The 22,225-nt window shown below is 38.3% G+C and overlaps 1 protein-coding gene across 2 annotated transcripts in view; it reads right to left on the bottom strand.

Annotated features, from left to right (window-relative positions):
- Window positions 1–19,885, bottom strand: part of rapgef3 (Rap guanine nucleotide exchange factor (GEF) 3) — a 61,697-nt gene extending 41,812 nt beyond the window's left edge. The window contains exons 1-3 of one of the 2 annotated variants that reach the window (XM_079558804.1): window positions 19,795–19,885; window positions 14,677–14,770; window positions 1,365–1,409 (exon numbers count right to left, since the gene is read on the bottom strand). In XM_079558804.1, coding sequence (XP_079414930.1) covers window positions 1,365–1,409; window positions 14,677–14,739 — 108 coding nt within the window. In that variant the 5' untranslated portion in view covers window positions 14,740–14,770; window positions 19,795–19,885. Of the gene's footprint in view, window positions 1–1,364; window positions 1,410–7,576; window positions 7,684–14,676; window positions 14,771–19,794 lie in introns of those variants that run through there. The other variant, XM_079558803.1, reaches the window with a different exon arrangement.
- Window positions 19,886–22,225: the final 2,340 nt, after the last annotated feature.

Below are 22,225 nucleotides of genomic sequence, written 5' to 3'. Positions count from 1 at the left end.
AGGAGTTTATATTCAACCTTTTTCAAGAAGAGGCCACTCAGCTGTTTTTTTCTCCGGGATTCAGTGACTTTCACCAAAATATTGTTTTTCTGTGACTGTCACTGATGGATGTTTGATGAACCTTCGCCAGAACCAAAGTGGATTAACTTTTATAACCAACGCGAGTCCCATAATGTAAACAGCGATGGACCAGAGCGGTGAGTCAGTCCAAACGCGGGTTAGCTTGTGTGTTAGCTTGTGTGTTAGCCATTTATGAAGCTGTGTTGCAGATGTCAACTCCTTATAACTGCATCGTGAAGTGACTTCACTTATTGCTGTTTATTTATATTACGGTAAAGTTGTATGCGCGGAGAGAGGGGGCGGAGTTAACTGAATCGAAGCGTTTTGTCTTCCGGGTTTGAAAAATACCTCCAGAAAACACTTATATTTATCACAAAAATGAGTGCTCCATAATGGTAGAGGTACAATATATCATATAAATGCCTATACTTAACTTTGGAATGGCTAAAATAGCATGATATAGCCCCTTTAAAGGAATAGGCCACCGTTTTTACATACTGAGATATGTTCTTACCTTAGCTTTGACGAGTTCTTTAGGACCTGTCTGATCTTCCCCCGTGCCTTCAGTCACGTAAACACAGCGCAGACGGCATTAGCATTTAGCCTCTCCCTCTCTCCTCTATAGCTCCAAAACAGGTCAAGATAGAAGCTACCAAGCTCTTCCACGTTTTCCCTATTTAAATATGGTTACGTGAAGTGTTCCACTACAAAGTATAATTACACAAAATTAAACAATGTGGATTTTCTAAGTGGATAAAAGCGGGGAACTATATTGTAAGGCATAATAATACCAGGAGTAGTTTGGCATCCGCACAGTAAAGTAAAGATTACTGCGCAGTAAAGTGAAGATTACTGGGCAAGAAGATCAGACAGGTCCTAAAGAACTCGTCAAAGCTAGGGTAAGAACATATCTCAGTATGTAAAAACGGTAGCCTACTCCTTTAAGGTAAAAATGTAGATAAATGCACTGACGATAAATATCAAACCAAAAACTGTTGTGTTTATCTGTTATTTATCTAATGAATGCGGTCAAATACGCACAAATATCACCTCTTTTTCCGCATAAAAAGTTGCATAATGCACCTTTAATTCTTTGTCACAGAAGTATATTGTGTTTCATTGAGATAAGCTAATACAGAATTTTAAAATAAGAGAATACTGAGAAGTGCAGTCGAGTGGTCCTCATGAAAATCGTTTATCGTGATATTTTCCTGCCTCAGCTATCGTGACCTACGTACAATACTGATATATAACTACTACTACTTCAGGATGTATAAAGCTACATACTCCAGTTTGTAGAATACCTGTTTCATGGTGTCTTTCGAATCCAAGGCCTCGGGCAGTGGAGTCTGAAACAGAAGGGAAAGGAAAGTTTAACCTGTGAAAACAATGATATGGGAACAGCGCAGGCGGCTGAAGATATCCCCACACAGTCACCCCGCGTTACGTGATATAAAGCCGGGCTCCTCTGATAGTAATTATGTTGTTCTTAAGGTCAAGCAAATACATTATCTCGGTTCTGGCTGCGGCGCTATTGTCTGACTGCGGTGGTGTGGTGGAGGCGGGAAGTGGGAGGCGAAGCAAAAGCACCACGACAACCTTGGCAAGCTCTGATGCCGGGCGTCGATCGTGGGTTTGAAGCACACGCACGTTTGGCTTTTATTGTACTATGTGTGTGTGAGAAACATGTCCTTTGCTCTTTCATTTTGCTGATAATATCTGGATATGTTGCTTGTTCCTGGCAACAGAGGGGAATGGATAATGTTGTCTTATCAGCAGTGTAGCTGATTTATATGCTTAGTGGTACAGTGTTCATTTCGTCGACTAAAATATTTAGTCTTAATTTTAGTCAAAGTGATATTTTTGTGACTAAAATTGGACTAAAACTAAATTAAAAGTTTCTCATGAGACTAAAACTATGACTAAAATGTCCAGATGTTTTAGTCGATTAAAATAAGACTAAATAAAAATGAAAAGGAGAGACTAAAATCATCCAAACTTCTATTGAGCGTCTGAAAGAGCCTCAGATCATGTAAATTCTCTGCCAAAGGATCAGCTCTGAGCTTTGTTCATGTGGAGCAGCTCCATGAAGCAGAAGAACAAGATTAAATATGATTATAATCAATATTATCAATGCAAAGTCCACTAAATTAGTCTTAAATTTAGTCGACTAAATTGACATGCAATTTTAGTCGACTAAATATCGACTAAAATTACATTACATTTTAGTCAAAAGACTAAGACTAAAACTAAACTAAAATATGTTGTTAATTAACACTGTAGTGGTAAAGGAGATATTAGCGAGTCAAAATAAGTCTAAGAAGAGAGTAAATTATTTCAATGCGGATGTTTTTATAAGGATTGTCATCGTTGGCATTTTCTTTTTTTAAATTATCAGCGTTTTGCGACAGTTTAGTTCCTTCTACAATTGAGCAACAATGTGGCTTTAAATTCAGCTCAAAGTATGAGTGGCAGTTCCTCAATGGGAGTTGATATTTTCATGACTAACAACACCGTTATTCCTCTGACAGTCAGATATTGACAGTACAGACACATGCGTGGAAAGGTGTAGGAATCCTCACCTCTGAAACGCAGTAACAAGCCTTGGGCGGCGTCACGCGTTCAGAATGCTGTTGTTCTCGGTTCCTCCTGGTGCGAAGGAACAAATGCCTGATATAAATCTGTCCACCTGTGCCCGGATGTCACGGTTTATCTGATTTACGCCGCGATCTGTCACGTGCCAAATGTGTAAGCACCTGTTCAACATGCTAACACTCGAGAGCTCAAATGCCTCCAGGGAGTCTACTACTACTACTACTACTACTACTACTACTACTACTACTACTACTACTACTACTACTACTACTACTACTACTACTACTACTACTACTACTACTACTACTACTACTACTACTACTACTACTACTACTACTACTACTACTACTACTACCACCAGGGGCGGACTGGCCATATGTCCATTCTGTAAGAGCGCAGAAGGGCCACTGGCTCTGGGGCCACCGGTCTGGCCTCTCACTTTAAAAGCTTAAAAGAAAAGCATCCAAAAACAAAAATGTGCTGGAAAAGCAACAAAAAAGTGACAAAAACACAACAAAATGTGACGAAAACGTGACGACAAAGCAATGAAAAAAGCGATGAAAAAACAACAACATGAAAAACCCCCCTGAAAAACAAGAGACGAAAACACAATGAAAACAGGCCAAAAAGCCACAAAAAAGTAATGAAAAAGCAACAAAAACATGACAAAAATGCAGCAACAACGTGACAAAAAGTTGCCATCACTTTTCTAGATTTTAGCTTTCAAATGAGGCGTTACAGTGTTGCTCTCCAGTCAAGAGGCTTTTAGATTTGGGTAAAGCCGAACTGGAGAAAATGCTCTCGGTTAAGGCGGGGGGTAAGAGGTTCACATATGCATTTGTGGAAGTGTCACATTTACGCTAATTTGGACCGGGCTGACCAGAGTCCAGGGCTGTTTTTCAGTCCCAGTCCGGCCCTGGTAAAATTACTCACTGCACAACATTTCTTAAAGCAGTACTAAGTAACTCCTGCCCCTAGAGGCCATAAGCGCAACTGCAGGTGTTGTATTTTTCTACTAATTAATTGCCGTGAGAGTAAATACTACGCTGACAGGAAAGGCGAAGGGACAGAGGGGTATCGTACATCCAATTACACAATGGAAATATTTTTTTTCACTCAAACTTGGCTATAAATACTGTTTAAGTGGCGCTAGCCCGCAGTTAGCTTTGCCCGTTAGCCTGTTAGCTTCTTTTTCGTGATTCTATTAGTGTGTGTTGGTGGCTCCGGTCCGGTGGCAGTCAAGTTGCAATTGTGGTTTTCTGGCCAGAGACACTGGGGGGAGATGAAAGACCCTCCAATCATCCCATAAACACTTGTGTTACCCCCATACGGATTACGAGAAGGATTTATTAAGGTAAACAAGTTCCTTAGTACTGCTTTAAAGGTACATTATGCAACTTTTTATGTAAAAGAAAAATGTTGATATTAGTGTGTATCCTGTTGGCCTCCATAACGCTCCAGGATCAAGATTATTTAGGGCTTCTACCAGAAACCCTAAAAAAAACTTCCTGGGACATCTTGGAAGTCACCAGGACGGTGAGTAAAGGCACCTCGTAAACCACCCATACAGCTGCTGGGGCACTGAAAGGTCAGAAACGCACAAATGATCAACCTTTAAAGGGGGGGTATTATGTAAAATGGACTTTTTCAAGCTTTACATCATGTTATTATGTCACTCCCTCATTAAAAACATGCCTGAAGTGTTGCCTCGGCACATTCACGTATTTTTGAGTAAACTGTAAAAACTCTGATGGCGGCCATTTTAGGGATAGGTTTGCCTGAGTCCTCCTAGGAACGCCCCCACCTCCTGGAGACGCCTCCGAGCTTTGGTCACCAGCCGAGTAACCAACCACTGCTCCTCAGCAGAACCCCCTCCCCACTGAGGCCACAGACAGCGTGTGGAGGGGGCGTGTCGGAAAGGCTCAGAGGTTCTTAAAGAGACAGAGGCCGATTTCAAGACATTCACTACAGCCATTTTGAGAGAGACATTTTATACAAGGCAGTTATTCTAATTTACTGCATTTACAGACCAACAGAAGGTTTCGTCATCATTGTAGTGTGATATAGACTGGTGCTATGGGACTGAAAAAAGCAGAATACCCCCTCTTTAATGAAACGCACCTTTAACTATGTCCACAAACACTGATGTTACGCCGCTGCCTGTTTAGCATCTGCTTAGACTAACATTATTCAGACACTTGATTAGAACCAAACTGAAACACGGTTAATCTGATAAATCAACAGCTTTGAGGCAATTGTATCACGAGCACGCCTGATAATTGCAAACCCTTTCACAGATGTCCCTGGTAGATTGGTGAAAAATGCCGGTGAGCCAGTGCTCCTGACGCCGGCTGACAGACAGGCACCTTTTGGGCCAGATAAATCTGTGGCATTCGGCTCTGCTTTCTCTCAACACCGGTATGCACCAGACTCTGAAGGCATGACCTGCTATCTGCTAATCACGACAGCTGTCTCTCTCCCCGCATTCGTTTGCACTGTCAGGGGATTCATTTGCATAAACAACTGAGGTTATTCACTCGCAAGAAGCCACAATTAAGGTCTTCCATCTCATTTTTTCCCCCTCACACCAAGTAGTGATTTCAAAACATCTTAAATTTGCTTTGGTTTGTTTATGATGACACCAATATGACTCCATCAGTGTTAATTTCGTCGACTAAAATATTTAGTCTTAATTTAAGTCAAAGTGATATTTTTTCCGACTAAAATTGGACTAAAACTAAATTAAAAGCTTTTTATGAGACTAAAACTATGACTAAAATGAACAGATATTTCAGTCGACTAAAATAAGACTAAATAAAAATGAAAAGGAGAGACTAAAATCATCCAAACTTCTATTGAACTGAGACGAAAACAATGATGGAAATGTGACAAAAAAGTGAGAAAACATTGGCAAAAAAGTGAGGAAAAATTGATGAAAATGTCACAAAAATGTCACAAGAAATTGAAGAAAATTTAAGAAAAAATGACAAAACATTTACAAAAAAATGACAAAAATGTGATAAAAAATTGTTAAAAAATGACAAAAATGTGATAAAAAATTGACAAAAAATAACAGAAATGTGAAAAAAGAAAAGAAAAAATGTGATAAAAAATTGAGCAAAAAAATGTGCTTCTGAAAGAGCCTCAGATCATTTAAATTCTCTGCCAAAGGATCAGCTCTGAGCTTTGTTCATGTGGAGCAGCTCCATGAAGCAGAGGAACAAGATTAAATATGATTATAATGAATATTATCAATGCAAAGTTGACTAAATTCGTCTTAATTTTAGTCGACTAAAACTAGACTAAAATTGAAGATATTTTTTTGACTAAAACTAGACTAAAATCGAATTACATTTTAGTCAAAAGACTAAAACTAAATTAAAATATGTTGTCAAAATCAACACTGGTCTCCCTAACCTCACACGTTCCATCCAGGATGCAGTCAGTGGAGATTCAGAGTCATCTTAGCCCCGACTCAAGTATATTTAGAAGTGATTGAACCCTTTTTGGCCCCATCCTGTGTCCCTATGACCTGGAAGCACAGCCTATGTCCTCACAGGCCGTTCTTCCCGAGCTGTCCTGTAAATCGGAGAGGACTCTTTTAGCTGAAACTCTTTTAGCTGAACAATAAACAATACACTATTTATAACAGGGGTTTAATAAAAAGGGAAAACTTGCGCTCGGTGTTGCCTTCCTGTTTCTCCGCCCCCCCAGCTGCTGAAACAATGAGGAAGAATGCAGGAGGACAAGGCATTTAAACCTCTAAGTACTTGGAACCAGCGTTGTTGTGCATGAGAGGAATGTCCTATACCTGTGGCACTTTTTGCTGCTTTTCCCTCTCACATTTTTGTCAATATTTCAGAACATCGTTGAAGCAGAATGACTATGGAACATGAGGAACAAATTAGGAGAAATCTTGCTTAGGTAGTGAGAGAAGCCACCTGTTTCTATATGAAAATGAGGTAACCATTCATCACTTAGGTTGTATTCGGTAAAAAACATGAAAGTTATTCTCGGGGCACTGTGGACTGGTGAAGTTAGATCGCCATTTCATTTGTTCGAGAAATCGAGAACGATAAGATGCCCAATGTTATCATTCTCTATGCAAATTTGATCTATACTTTAACCTCTTAGCTCCCGCGAGGATCTTTTTCCTCACGTCATCAGATTTTTTTCCCATCATTTTTTTGTTGGGTATTCAACTCATTTTTGTAACTTTTTTGTCATTTTTTTGGGTCATTTTTTCTCACATTTTTGTCATTTTTTCGTCAATTTTTTATTAATTTTTTGTCATTTTTTTGTCCATTTTTTGTCATTTTTTCTCACATTTTTCTCATTTTTTCTCACATTTTTTATCAAATTTTTGTCGTTTTTTTAATCACATTTTTGTCATTTTTTTTGTCAATTTTTTGTCATTTTTTAATGACATTTTTTTCATTTTTTTGTCCATTTTTTGTCATTTTTTTGTAATTTTTCTCATTTGTTCGTCCATTTTTTATCACATTTTTCTCATTTTTTAAATCACATTTTTGTCATTTTTTTTGTCAATTTTTTGTCATTTTTTCGTCCATTTTTAATCAATTTTTTGTCATTTTTTAATCAATTTTTTATAAATTTTTTGTCATTTTTTCGTCAATTTTTTATCACATTTTTGTCATTTTTTCGTCCATTTTTTATCAAATTTTTGTCATTTTTTGTCATTTTTTGTCACTTTTTCGTCACTTTTTTTTTAATCACATTTTTCTCATTTTTTCACATTTCTGTCATTTCTGGCACAGGTAGTATATACTGAAGTTGGTAGTGAGAGAAGCCACCTGTTTCTATATGAAAATGAGGTAACCATTCATCACTTATGTTGCATTCGATAAAAAAAAACAAAAAACATGAAAGTTATTCTCGGGGCAGCTCCGAAATCTCCTACCCAGCTGATGCCTCGTATGCACGGCGTCTCCCCTGCGTGGCGGTCCGGGAACACTTGGTAATGGTAACTCCGGAATAGATGCATCTCGTGTCCTCAGTCCCCGAAGCAACAACTTTCCCAGTCGGAAGATTCGCGACAAGCAAGCGCGCTCGTGCAGGCATCGGTTTCCCCCACACTGCTCACATCGTTACATGGAGCGAGCCGAGCTGACAGTCCGAACTATACACTTCGGGAATCCGGCTCCGCACCGCAGGACCAGACCGTGGCGAGCTCGTTAAGGGCGCACTGGCTGGTGTTCGCCCATCCTCGTTCACGGGAGGAGACGCGCTCTGGGGCGACGCGGACCGCGCTGTGACGGCGTGCGCTCTTTGGCACGAGATGCGCGGAGTCATCAGAGGGAAGGAGGCGGCCTCTTTAGGCACGTTACCCGTGTGTTTAGTGACGTCGTTGTGTGTGTTTTACGCCACGTGAAGGGCGGGTGGTTTCACGGCGACCACCCCGGTCCCTCTTTTAATTGCATTGAACTGCGCAGCCATTTGGGTGGACGTCTGTTCCCTGTGTCTCCCACTGTTTGCGAAATAATCGATTTTTTTTTCCTACGTTGTCAAGTGAATTGACCCCTTAACTCCCACCTGAACCGAGCACGTTTTCTCCAGTTGGATTTACCCCAATTCAAAAACTTCTGGGAAAAAAAAGGTGTGAAAAGAGCGACGAAACTGAGACGAAAACAATGATGGAAATGTGACAAAAAGTGAGAAAACATTGGCAAAAAAGTGAGGAAAAATTTATGAAAAAGTGGCAAAAATGTCACAAAAATGTCACAAGAAATTGAAGAAAATTGAAGAAAAAATGACAAAAAAATGACCAAAAAATGACAAAAATGTGATAAAAAATTGACAAAAATGTGATAAAAATTGACAAAAAATGTGATAAAAAAATGGACAAAAAATTGACAAAAAAATGTCAAAAATGTGATAAAAAATTGACAAAAAGTGACAAAAAATTGACAAAAATGTGATAAAAAATTGACAAAAATGTGATAAAAAATTGACAAAAAATTGACAAAAAAATGACAAAAAATTGACAAAAAAGACAAAAATGTGACAAAAAAAATGTGAGAAAATAAGATAAAAAATTGACAAAAAATGACAAAAAAATGACAAAAAATGACAAAAAATGACAAAAATGTGACAAAAATGTGACAAAAAATGACAAAAAATGTGACAAAAATGTGACAAAAATGTGATAAAAAATTGACAAAAAATGACAAAAAAATTGACAAAAAATTGACAAAAATTTGATAAAAAATTGACAAAAAATTGACAAAAATGTGATAAAAAATGACAAAAATGTGACAAAAATTTGATAAAAAATTGACAAAAATTTGACAAAAATGTGATAAAAAAAATGACAAAAAATGACAAAAAATTGACAAAAATGTGATAAAAAATTGACAAAAAATGACAAAAAATGTGACAAAAAAATTGACGAAAAAGTGACAAAAATGAGTTGAATACCCAACAAAAAAATGATGGGAAAAAAATCTGATCAGATCCTCTCGGTTCAGGCGGGAGTTAAGAGGTTAAAGTATAGATCAGATTTGCATAGAGAATGATAACATTGGGCATCTTATCTTTCTCGATTTCTCGAACAAATGAAATGGGGATCTAACCTCACCAGTCCACAGTGTTTGCTCCTTCGCTCCTCTGGTTCGTGCGTAACAGGTGCGCGCTGCGTGTCGAGCTTTATTACTGCAGGCACTTGTGTATGTTTACTCAGACTCAGAGAGTTTTAACGCGCCGCTTTTCATCTCGTTGGAATTCGTAACAAGCGATACGAGCAAAACTGTTTTTTAATGAGTGAAATACTCCTGTGTCGACTGCAGGGATCACCTTGAGGCGCACATAAGCACGTCAAACAAGCTTTCAGATTTGTGCTCAGCTGTTGGACTAATTGCATGCGAGCCTCGTGGGGTCAATGCAAACAGAACAGGGGGGCGCGATGTTCCACGTAAGCGCCATGGCCGAGTGCGCGCAGTAAGGTTACCCAGACTGTAAGAACTAAGACTTATCAGGACGTCCACATGTCTGCCCCGGCCAAGTCTGAAGGCACATGGACAAGCTGATAAATAGCTCAAGGGCAGGTGTGGTCAAGTTGGGCTCCGCACTGTTGACATTTGGCGCGTTGTATCGTGGGAAAGATCTATTCACATTGAAGCAGACTTATAACATGATGTATGGAGAAAAAACAACAACATATATGTATCCCATTTACAAGAGCAACTTCTGCTGCTAATAATAATAATAATAATGCCTTACACTTGTAATGCGCTTTACAAGCCTGTATTACCAAGTTTCTCAAAGCGCTACATTGTCGTCATTATTCATTCACTCCATACTCGGTGGTGATAAGCTACTGTTGTAGCCACAGCTGCCCTGGGGTAAACTGACGGAAGCGAGGCAACCAGTCTGCGCCATCGGCCCCTCCGACCACCACCAACCACTCACTCACACACCACATTCACCCCAGGCTTCCTGGTGTTACCAAACGGTCTCCCATCCAAGTACCGACCAGGCCCTTCCCTGCTCACAGGGGTTGGTTGTCACGTTGCTTTAATAGACACACTAGGGGGCGCTGTGAATTGATATTTTTACTGCGCGTCAATTTTAACATCCTGAAAAATGTCACAATAATGTCACAAGAAATAGAAGAAAATTGAAGAAAGAAATGACAAAAATTTGCCCAAAAAATGACAAAAAATTGACAAAAAAACGACAAAAAATGACAAAAAAAATGACAAAAAAGACAAGATGTGATACAAAAAAATTGACAAAAATTGACAAAAAAATGACAAAAAAGTGATACAAAAATGACCAAAAAAATGACAAAAATGTGATAAAAAACGACAAAAAAATGACCAAAAAAAATGACAAAAAAAGTGACAAAAAAATGACCAAAAAAATGACAAAAAAATGACAAAAATTTGCTAAAAAATTGACAAAAAAATGTGTGGTCAAGTTGGGCTACATACTGAAAGATCTATTCACATTGAAGCAGACTTATAACATGATGTATGGAGAAAAAACAACAACATATATTCATCCCATTTACAAGAGCAGCTTCTGCATCTGACCGGGGCTGCTCACAGGGGTTGGTTGTCACGTTGCTTTTATAGACACACTAGGGGGCGCTGTGAATTGATATTTTTACTGCGCGTCAATTTTAACATCCTGACAAATGTCACAATAATGTCACAAGAAATAGAAGAAAATTTGCCAAAAAAATGACAAAAATTTGACAAAAAAATGACAAAAATTTGACAAAAAAATGACAAAAATGTGATAAAAAATGACAAAAATGTGATAAAAAATGTGATAAAAAATGAAAAAAAAAGACTAAAAAATGAAAAAAATGTGATAAAAAATGACAAAAATGTGATAAAAAATGACTAAAAAATGACTAAAAAATGACTAAAATGTGATAAAAAGTGACTAAAAAATGACCAAAAAAAGACAAAAAATGCCAAAAAAAATGAAAAAAATGAAGAAAAAAAAAGACTAAAAAATGACAAAAATGTGATAAAAAATGACAAAAATGTGATAAAAAATGACAAAAAAATGACTAAAAAATGACTAAAAAATGACTAAAATGTGATAAAAAGTGACTAAAAAATGACTAAAAATGACTAAAAAATGACAAAAAATTGACAAAAATGTGACAAAACAATGACAAAAATTTGCTAAAAAATTGACGAAAAAATGTGTGGTCAAGTTGGGCTCCATACTGAAAGATCTATTCACATTTAAGCAGATGTAAAAAACCACATCTATTTATCCCATTTACAAGAGCAGCTTCTGCATCTGACCGGGGCTGCTCACAGGGGTTGGTTGTCACGTTGCTTTTATAGACACACTAGGGGGCGCTGTGAATTGATATTTTTACTGAATATCAATTCTAACATCCTGATTCTCTTCTCTCTCTTGGCCATTTTTTCAAGTGTCTCTTTCGAAGCCTGTACGTGAGTAGTTTATGAAAATGTAATATTTATTTTCCGCATTGGATGCATTTTAAAGGAACAGGCCACTGACTTTCCACACTGAGATCATGTTCTTATCTGAGCTTAGACGAGTTGCATAACTGTCTGGTCTTCAGAGCTCCTAAGGTGTTATTGCGCTGTACAATATAGTTCCCCTTTTAATCTTCTCTAGGAAATCGACATGTTTAATTTTTGTGTAACTTTACTTGGATTGTGTAACTACTCACGTAACCGTATTTAAAAAGGGAAAACATGGAACAGCTTGTTCGCGTTTAACTTCAGCCCATTTGGCGCCATATAGGAGAGGAGGAGAGGCTAAATGCTAACAACATCTTTGTTTTATTGCGTGACTGAGGTCACGCACAAAGACCAGACAGGTACAGTATGTATCAACATGTCTAAGCTCAGGTAAGAACTTATCTCAGTATGTAAACTGAGTGGCCTGTTCCTTTAAGATCATTGCAGAATATTTTGCAGATTATTAACAATTACGTCATAATAGTGAGATGAACACATCCGGCAGCTGTTGGTCAGTAGCACCCCCACTGTGATGACCTGCCCCACACATGGGGCACATTGTCACAGTCGATTTTCCTGCCTTTGTTGGTTAAAAACTATTCAATGCAAAAGGAGATCAAAAATGTAGAAAGACCTACTTCAAGTCAAGGGTTTATGCTTTAATTTAATGTAAGTTTGACTCGTACGGGACGTTTTGTTGATGACCTGTGAACTCTATAAAAAAGAGTGTGACAACCAGCCCTGTTCTCCCCTAATAAAGTCAAAAGAAAGTGAACCTGAAAACCAAACTCTGTGATAACAAATACAATCTTAATTGTTTCATCTCCTTTCCATTTTCTAAAAGAGATCAAGAAGCAACACATTATGTATCTAACTATGTCAGTGTTTTTCAACCACTGTGTCGTGGCTCACTAGTGTGCCGTGAGATATTGTCTGGTGTGCCTTGGGAAATTATGCAATTTCACCTAGTTGTTCATTATTATCCGCAAAAAATGCACAGTTTTCAAATGTCTGTGCCCTCTAGTGATCGGCAGAGTAACCATGTAATACTCTTCCATATCAGTAAGTGGCTCATTTGTGATGATCAATGGCATTATGGCGAGCGAGACTGTATGGTGTTCCTATTCAAGACACTTTGATTTTCTGCTGGTGGTCTGCCTTGGGATTTTTTCAATGAAAAATATGTGCCTTGGCTCAAAAAAGGTTGAAAAACACTGAACTATACTACTATTATCTATTGTTTTTCAGAGGTAGGAAGAACAAGTCTCAATATTGTCCTCAAGTTCAAGTGAAGTCCTAATTGACTGTGTAGTTGCTGCTTTGTGCAGGTCACATGTCTCTGCAGCACAGAGAGAGCTTGTTAATGAGAATGTGAGTTAAAGGAAATGTTTTTGAGGAGTAGCATCATGTCGTAGGGCTGAAATCTAGACACAAATATCAAGTCAAGTTTCAAGTAGTTAAATATGACTCAACCAACAACTTGCTCACCAATTTTAGACAGGAAATTGACAAAAAATGACCAAAAAATGACAAAAATGTGATTAAAAAAAATGACAAAAAATGACAAAAATTTGATTAAAATTGACCAAAAAATGACAAAAATGTAACAAAAAAATGACAAAAATGTGACAAAAAATTACAAAAATGTGATTAAAAAATTGACAAAAAAATGACAAAAAAGTTACAAAAATGAGTTGAACACCCAACAAAAAAAGGAAGAACAAGTCAAGTCTCAATATCGTCCTCAAGTTCAAGTGAAGTCCTAATTGACTCTGTAGTTGCTGCTTGTGCAGGTCACATGTCTCTGCAGCACAGAGAGAGCTTGTTAATGAGAATGTGAGTTAAAGGAAATGTTTTTGAGGAGCAGCATCATGTCGTAGGGCTGAAATCTAGACACAAATATCAAGTCAAGCTTCAAGTAGTTAAATATGACTCAAGGAACTACTTGCTCACCAAATTTAGACAGGAAAGATGTGACAAAAAATGACAAAAATGTGACAAAAAATGGACTAAAAAATGACAAAAATGTGACAAAAAAATGACAAAAAATGACAAAAATGTGACAAAAAATGGACTAAAAAATGACAAAAATGTGACAAAAAAATGACAAAAATGTGACAAAAATGTGACAAAAAAATGACAAAAATGTGCCAAAATGTGACAAAAAAATTGATAAAAAATGGACGAAAAAATTACAAAAATATGACAAAAAATGACATAAAAATGACCAAAAACTAAGACGAGTTGCATAACTGTCTGGTCTTCAGAGCTCCGAAGGTGTTATTGCGCTTTACAATATATATAACAAAAACAAAAATGAGTTGAACACCCAACAAAAAAAGGAAGAACAAGTCAAGTCTCAATATTGTCCTCAAGTTCAAGTGAAGTCCTAATTGACTCTGTAGTTGCTGCTTAAAATTGACAATAATATGACAAAAAATGACAAAAATATGACTAAAAATTGACAAAAATGTGATAAAAAATTGACAAAAATGTGACAAAAAAATGACAAAAATGTGACAAAAAAATGACAAAAATGTGACAAAATGTGACAAAAAAATTGATAAAAATTGGATGAAAAAATTACAAAAATATGACAAAAAATGACATAAAAATGACAAAAAAGTTACAAAAATGAGTTGAACACCCAACAAAAAAAGGAAGAACAAGTCAAGTCTCAATATTGTCCTCAAGTTCAAGTGAAGTCCTAATTGACTCTGTAGTTGCTGCTTGTGCAGGTCACATGTCTCTGCAGCACAGAGAGAGCTTGTTAATGAGAATGTGAGTTAGAGGAAATGTTTTTGAGGAGTAGCATCGTGTCGTAGGGCTGAAATCTAGACACAAATATCAAGTCAAGTTTCAAGTAGTTAAATATGACTCAAGGAACAACTTGCTCACCAATTTTAGACAGGAAAATTGATAAAATTTTAATGGCCACTGTGCTGGTGCTGCTTCTTATTGCACATTTTCTCCAGGTGTTTTTGCCTCTTTCAGGTGATATTAAAAAGAGAAGGAGGAGAAGGGAGGGAGGAGGCCACGCACTTACTTGCTCCATATCTGGCGTGCTCCGTCTCGGTGGGAACCATAAGGACTTGATTACATTCTCCATGACGATGTTTAAGATGTGACTCGAACGCTGTCTGCAGGAGAAACAAACACCGAGTGAGCGAGTACACAGTGCGAATGTGGAATGTGTTTTCATACAAAGCAAATGTTTGTAGTCCTTAACCAGCGCACGCATACGGTGTTCTGATCAGCCTGCAGCTACGAGCCGGCCCAGAGTCGGACTCCAATGTGTTACGTAAGAGACAGCGTGTTTAAAGCCGAGCCATTACTCCGACTGAGAGCTGCTCAGGCCTAAACGACTCTGATCAGTTTGATTTAAGTGTTTGGTGAGTAGAATATAGATGACTTCATTTGGTATTCAAAGCCGGACAGTCAGCAGGGGAGGTGCGACGGGGTAAGTTACCCAAAGGATCTTTCAGGGACTGGACTATAGAGGCAAGAAGTCCTTTCAGTTGGACGCCATCAGGAACATGTGCTGAAAATCGTTCCCACGTTTGGAAACCTTTGTGAGAAAATGATTGGACTTTCATTTATATGGGCTGACACAGAAGACACTGAACTTCCGGGCTAGTATTTGTTTCATGTGGATAGTGTTGTGGATTTTCTTGCTTAATGAAGCTTAAGAGATGTCTAGTCAAGATGTGAAGTTTATTACACAATGCATTGCGGAGAGGGATACGCATGACACAAGTTCATGGTAAGCTCTGCCCGAGTCAGCTTTGGCATCACCTTTTATAGGTGAGCACCAAAGACACCAAAGGGACACAACAAGGGAAGCACAGAAACACATAGACCTGGTAATACAGTTGGAGATGTCAATGCAGGCCACCAAAAGGCGCTTTGCCTGGTATTGCATCAAGGTGGCGTTTGGAGACAGAAGGAGATCTTTGTCATGTTGAGGAGACGGGCCATTTGGGCCCTAATGTCTAGAGGTGTGAGGGTCTCGTCTGGAGCACCGTAAGAAGCCGGTCTTTCTACCTGGTTTAGTCAGAGGCCCCAGCAGGTGACACAGCGACAGGACGCCAGTGTGGTTTACCAGCTTAACACTCCTCTCTCTTGATGATTGCAACACCCAGTTTTGTATTTCGTCACATTCAGTTAAGCATCGGAAGCATTGAAATCACACCACCTTCAAACTTGTGTTAGGGAGAAACACTGCTGTCATTAGAGTCGAATTAAGGCATGACATTTAGACACAAAGTAAAACAGGAGTCGTTGATGGGTAAAATGCCGTCACCCAAACCTCCAATTTAGGGTAAAGACTCTTCCGCAGAGATATAGATAAATATCTGCATTATTATCATAGACTCAAACAGAGACAAAAGCAGTGATTAGAACGATTCAGTCACATATATTTTTGTCGATCAGACCCCGGAAGTAGACACTGATTATATGGATTATAGTCCGTGTGGATGAGCAGGTGAGCGTTCGGGATGTCTTCCACGAAGCCTGGACACTGGTGGTGGTGTGGGAGAAGGGTGAAGCCGTGGATTGAAGAGGCGATGAAGGGGTGGAGTTGGGGCGCAGCGCAGTTGGGAATCGGACAAGCCATTTCATGTTGAAGCTTAAACGCAGGACTTAGGGCAGTGATTGGCTGCGACGAAGGTGTGGCTCTGCGCTGATTGGCTGAGGTGGAGGTGTGGTTGTGATGTCACTTGAACACAGCTTATGGAGGTGGGACCAGGCAAAGACACAAATATGCAGTTTGAGGCGTAAATCGATAAATTCATGGAACTTGTGACTTTCAAAACACCATGAATGTGGTAATAGTGGGAATCTGCCCATTCTAGAACTGGAAAACAACCAATGTAGTCTCTTGCAGTCACATGGTTGGTCACATGTGTCTATTGCAAAGCGAAGTATAATAAATATCTGTTAGTTGAGTATTACTACACATGCTGCCTCCACGTTCTCCTCAGGACTTATACAATGAAGCAACTATTTTTATCACAAGACCCTGATGGAGCGTCCTTTTATCTGATCCAAAGAACAAGTACAGTATTCACTTCCGTTGTTGTTGCCAAATACAGCATTTTTATCTCAAATAAATCACTTGTGGTTCCTTGTTGTCCCTGTTCTCCCTCTGTCCAAAAAACGCAGCCACAAATGCACACAAAATAATAGACAAATAGACAATGAGCATTTAAATACAATGCAATTATTTTTTTCTGTTTTATGGACACGTAATCTTTTCTTAGTCACATTTAATGATTTTCTTACCACTTAATTCGCTCAAATAAAAAGTGTTATGACCCGAGCCTCTGACCAGACAAGGCTCCAGGAACCCCCCTGCAGTTCAAGACATCGCCAAAAGGGGGCCACATCCTCCAGGTCTCTGTGGTTATTCTACTATAGGAAATAAAAACAATGATACATGTTTTTCATGCACTTTTTCTTTTATACTGACTAATTTTCACAATGGGCCTTCACTGACACTGATTATTTACAGTGCGTGAAGAAATACTGCCCCTTTTTTCAATCGTGTATTAACTGCACTGCATCCTAACAGCAGCATCTTAAAACAAGACATTTTGTCTTGTTTTAAGGAAAAAATTCTGCCAAAGGGGTCAGCATTTTTTTCTTGCTAAGAATTCTTATTTCTAGAATATTTTTCTTATCATAAAACAAGAAAGAAACACTACATTTAAGCAAATAAATCACTAGAATTAAGCAAAATGTCCTCAGAAAATGGAATCATTTAAGGAAAAAATTCTTATTCAGTGAAAAATTGTGGGATATTTTACTTAAATGTTTGATTTAAGCAAAATGTTCTAAATTACTCACATTGTTGAGCAAAATGTTCTTAATAAATACTAATATTTAAGGAAAGTATTGACCGGGAACCTGTCTCCATGATGTGGAGCCAGGCTGATGGTCAGAATCACCTGCTGGAGGATTCATCTATTGTACATGTTTTTAGTGGCAGACACGGGGAGAACATGCTCCACACAGAAAGGCCCCGTCCTGGTGGGAATCGAACCCAGGACCTTTGAGCTGTGAAGCTGAGGCTCTAACCGCTGTGCCACCGAGCCGCCCACTTTAAAGAATGGAATGTATTATCTGTGAGAATCAGTTCTTACATTAAGAGTTGTTGATCTTAGTTTTTCTGAACATAAGAAAAAATATTGTTTGTCTAAAGCTGAAGAAGATTCAAAAAGTCTAACTTTCTTGTTACAAGAAAAATTAACATGTTTTTTAGCAAATATATCTGAACAAGAAATGGCTAGATTTTATTTCCTTTTTCTCAAGGAAACTTTGCTCAGCAAAACATTATTACTTTTTAGGGAAAAAATAAGAACTTATTTCTTAAAGTAAGACATAAGGACGACCAGCTATGCTTTCTTTTTGTAAAATGACTACATGTGCCGTCTGTGCCAGTTCTAAAATTGGCGTCCATCTTTCTCATGCTGTGTTTACACTTGTCTGTGTTCAGATCCTCGGGGAAAGGGAGTGGGATTTCCTGCAACATTTTTTACGCCCAAACTTTGTCCTCTGGTCACTCTGGTCACTCTGGTCACTCTGGTCACTGCCGCCTTGTGCCAACACACACTCACACATGTTAACGCTGCCACTGTGAAGTGACAGGGTAAAAACACACGGTTGTAGCTCTATTTTGAACTGTCATTGGAGTTCCAGAATATCATCAGTTTCATAAATATATTAAAATACAAGCATTGTTTTCAGGGGCTGGACTGGGACTGAAAAACAGCCCGGGACTCTGGTCAGCCTGGCCCAAATTAGCGTAAATGTGACACTTCATTCAACGCCTCATTTCAAAGCTAAAATCTAGAAAAGTGACGGTAACTTTTTGTCACGTTGTCGCTGCATTTTTGTCATGTTTTTGTTGCTTTTTCATTACTTTTTTGTGGCTTTTTGACGAAAGCTCGGAGGCGTCTCCAGGAGGTGGGGGCGTTCCTAGGAGGACTCAGGCAAACCTATCCCTAAAATGGCCGCCATCAGAGTTTTTACAGATTACTCAAAAATACGTGAATGTGCCAAGGCAACACTTCAGGCATGTTTTTAATGAGGGAGTGACATAATAACATGATGTAAAGCTTGAAAAAGTTGATTTTGCATAATACCCCCCCTTTAATCTATCGATCATTTTTACGATTTATCGATTAATCACTTGGCTTTTTTTTTTCATTTTTTTTAAATCACATTATAGCTTAAGTCGCGCTGTTTAAGAAAGTGTTGATGGAGTTAACTGAAGGGAAATGTTTTTTTTACGGCTGTATTCATGAAATTTACATTGTACAAACCACTACAGACCCTAAATAAAAAATCAAATTAGCTTTTCATCAAAAATACTACATTTTTTTTGTCATTTTTGCTAAATTTTAGTCTGTGTGAGCAAGAAAACGATTAATCGATTATAGTTGTCGACTCTTTCAATAATCGATTAGTCGTCGATTAATCGATTAGTTGTTTCAGCCCTAGTTGTAGCTCTGTTTTGAACTGTCATTGGAGTTCCAAAATATAATCAGTTTAATAAACATAATAAAATATAGGCATTGTTTTTTATTATATCAGATTTTTGGATGAAAATTACTACACACACACTTTTTTTTTTTAACTTGTGCCTGTTTGATTTTGACAACCCATTGCAAAAACAGCCTAATAGATAGATAGATAGATAGGACACGTGTGTTTAAGATCTGAGGTCCGCAGCAGTGTAGTTGCTGTTGTGACGCAGAACCATGTGATCTGGAATGTTCCATAGTGTGGCTTTAATCTTGAACAAAAAAACAAACTTTTTGCACTGAATACAAATTGGAGGAAAGTCTTCTTCTATAGGCTACACTGACTTCTACATTTTTACTGCAATAGCCACAGCAAACCACCTGCTCAGGTTCATTTACAGTCTTATGTCAGATCAGATCCTGCTACATTCCAACTCAACAGAACAAAAACAAGATTTCAGGATTTTACAAAACATAAAAGACACATATCGCAATAGCTTTTCACAACATTATAATCAAATTACAAATACCAGACTTTTTGAATTGCTTTACAGTAAGTTGTGTGAATGTGACATATGACAGACAGAAAACATCAGTCCTTCTGTTGCGTAATGTGAACTTGGTATAGAACTCACCAGAGGAAGATGTTGGACCCTATAGGCTTCCGTTCTTTGTGTTTATATTCCTTTCTTCACAGCACCAGCTCCTTTCATGTGTCCGATTTCCCTCTCACTGAAGTTTAGGGCCGTCGCGAGGGGAGAGCAGCTTCCTGTATCTCTGCAAATCTGCGACGAGATTGGCCCGAGGCGCCGATCCACACAGCTCACTGCAAAAAGGGAACATCTCTGTGAGACAAACGATGCTCTAGTTTGATGTTTTGAAAGAAATAGCAAGAGGAAATTCTAGTATGCTGAACCTTATTTCATATGTTTTGTCCTCAAATTTGTCATAATCATGTTAGAACCATATTACATAGTACAGGGGTAGGCAAGTTTTCTTTATTGTAAACAGACCGAGGGCCGAAGCCGCTGATTATTCGCCCAAAGTAAAGCACAACACTGGAAACATGACCATCTTAAATGAGATAAATGACTTAAAATTGCTTGAATTAAAGTTCTTCTATGTTGAATTTGAGTCGGTTTGAACTAATCCAAGATACAAATGCTAGAGCGCCAATGGAACAAGAATAAAACCCACTTGAAATCAGACAAATAATTGTTTTTCACTTGAAATGACACAACATGATTTGAAGTAAGAGAAAAACGACTAGAGGGTTTGTCTCGTCTAAGACCAGAACAAATCTACTCAAACCTTAGATTTAATCTCTTCATTTTATGTCATTTCTTCCTGATAAAGGTTATTCTTTTTCCAGTGCACTTCTTTCAAATGTCAGTGTTGTACATAATATATGACTTCATTGGGTGCATTGACAGTATTTCTACCTTGTTTTCTCCCATTTAACTCTAATAATATTAAAAGTACTCTCCGATTTATGTAATAATGTAAATAATTATTTCTCAAAATCATCTTGAGGGCCAGAGGAGCAGTGCTGAAGGGCCAGATTTGGCCCACGGGCCTGACTTTGCTTACCCCTGACATAGTACATCTAAGAACCTCAGGGATCCAGAACACTCTAGAATTGAATTTTGTGACACACAGCAGCCTACTGTATTTGTACAGTTTGAACAGTGTTTATTTACTATTGTTACCTGGATTGCTTCACTATTATTTTCAAAAAACACTGACAGAAAAAAAAAAAGTCTCCTTTGAGCTTTTCAATCCTCTGCAAGGTCAAAAGATCTATTTCCATCCAGTGTTGCATTAATTCTTCACCAAGATCTTGCATTCACTGCAAAAAGTATTTAACTAGATCAGTATAAACATCTCAATTTGAGCATAATAATCCAAAGTTTAGTTGTTTTGACGAGTTAAGAATTTCTTGGGCATTTGTCCTACATTATTTCACTTGTTCTGAGATGTTTCTGACTCGTTTCGATACATTTCGTCCTTATTTCAGGCCATTTTCTTTGCCAATGGGGAAAGAAAATTGTTCTTATCTCATTGGCAATTTTACTTTCTTATTTCAAGCGAGATTTACCCTAGAACTGGTCTGAAATGTCCTCAAACAAGCAAAGTAAACTTGGTCCGATCAGGAAAAGTGTCTAAATGAGTGAAAACCGCTCAAAACAAGAAACATTTCCTCAATTCAAGTCATTTAAGCCAATGCTTGATATTTACTTTTTGCAGTGTTGATGATGGGAGAGTGTGACCACTGTGCAAAGCCTTCTCCCTCACATCCCAAAAATTCTCCATTGGGTTAAGATCTGGACTCTGTGGTGGCCAATCCATGTGTGAAAAGGACGTCTCGTGCTCCCTGAACCACTCGGTCACAATGTGAGCCCCATGAATCCTGGCGTTGTCGTCTTGGAATATGCCCGTGCCATCAGGGAGGAAGAAATCCACTAACCTGGTTATTCAGGATGTTCAGGTTTTCAGCTGAGCTTATAGTGTTGATGAACCTAGACCTGACCAACTGCACAAGGCCGTGGGAACCCAGGGTGCTGAGGGCGCTGCAGCACCCCCTGGTGGATAGTTTGTGAACTGCAGGCAATAGTAACCCCTTAAAGGAATAGGCCACCGTTTTTATATACTAAGATATGTTCTTACCTCACTTTAGTCGAGTTAATATATACCCGTCTGGTCTTTGTCCGCGTGCTCTGTCACGCAAACGGAGCACATACGCAGCCTCTCCCATATGTCACATAGCTCCGAAAAAGCTCACGATAGAAGCTACCAAGCTCTTCCACGTGTTCCCTATTTAAATAAAGTTACGTGAAGTGTTTTCATGCGAAGTATATTTACACAGAAATGTAGCATGTCGATTTTATAAGCAGATAAAAAGGGGTACTATATTGTGAGGCGTAATGATACGAGGAGTAAAACGTCTGCGCAGTAACTCCTAAAGGTTATTGACGGAAGTGAGCGGGGAAAGTCTTTAGGAGTTACTGCACGGACACTGTGCTCCTCGTATCATTACGCCTCACAATATAGTCCCCCTTTTTATTT

Source organism: Gobius niger (genome assembly GCF_951799975.1).
Source record: "Gobius niger genome assembly, chromosome: 6".
In the NCBI taxonomy this organism is placed as follows: domain Eukaryota; kingdom Metazoa; phylum Chordata; class Actinopteri; order Gobiiformes; family Gobiidae; genus Gobius; species Gobius niger.
The sequence above is the reverse complement of the archived record's forward strand: the minus strand, read 5'-3'. Positions and strand labels throughout refer to the sequence as shown.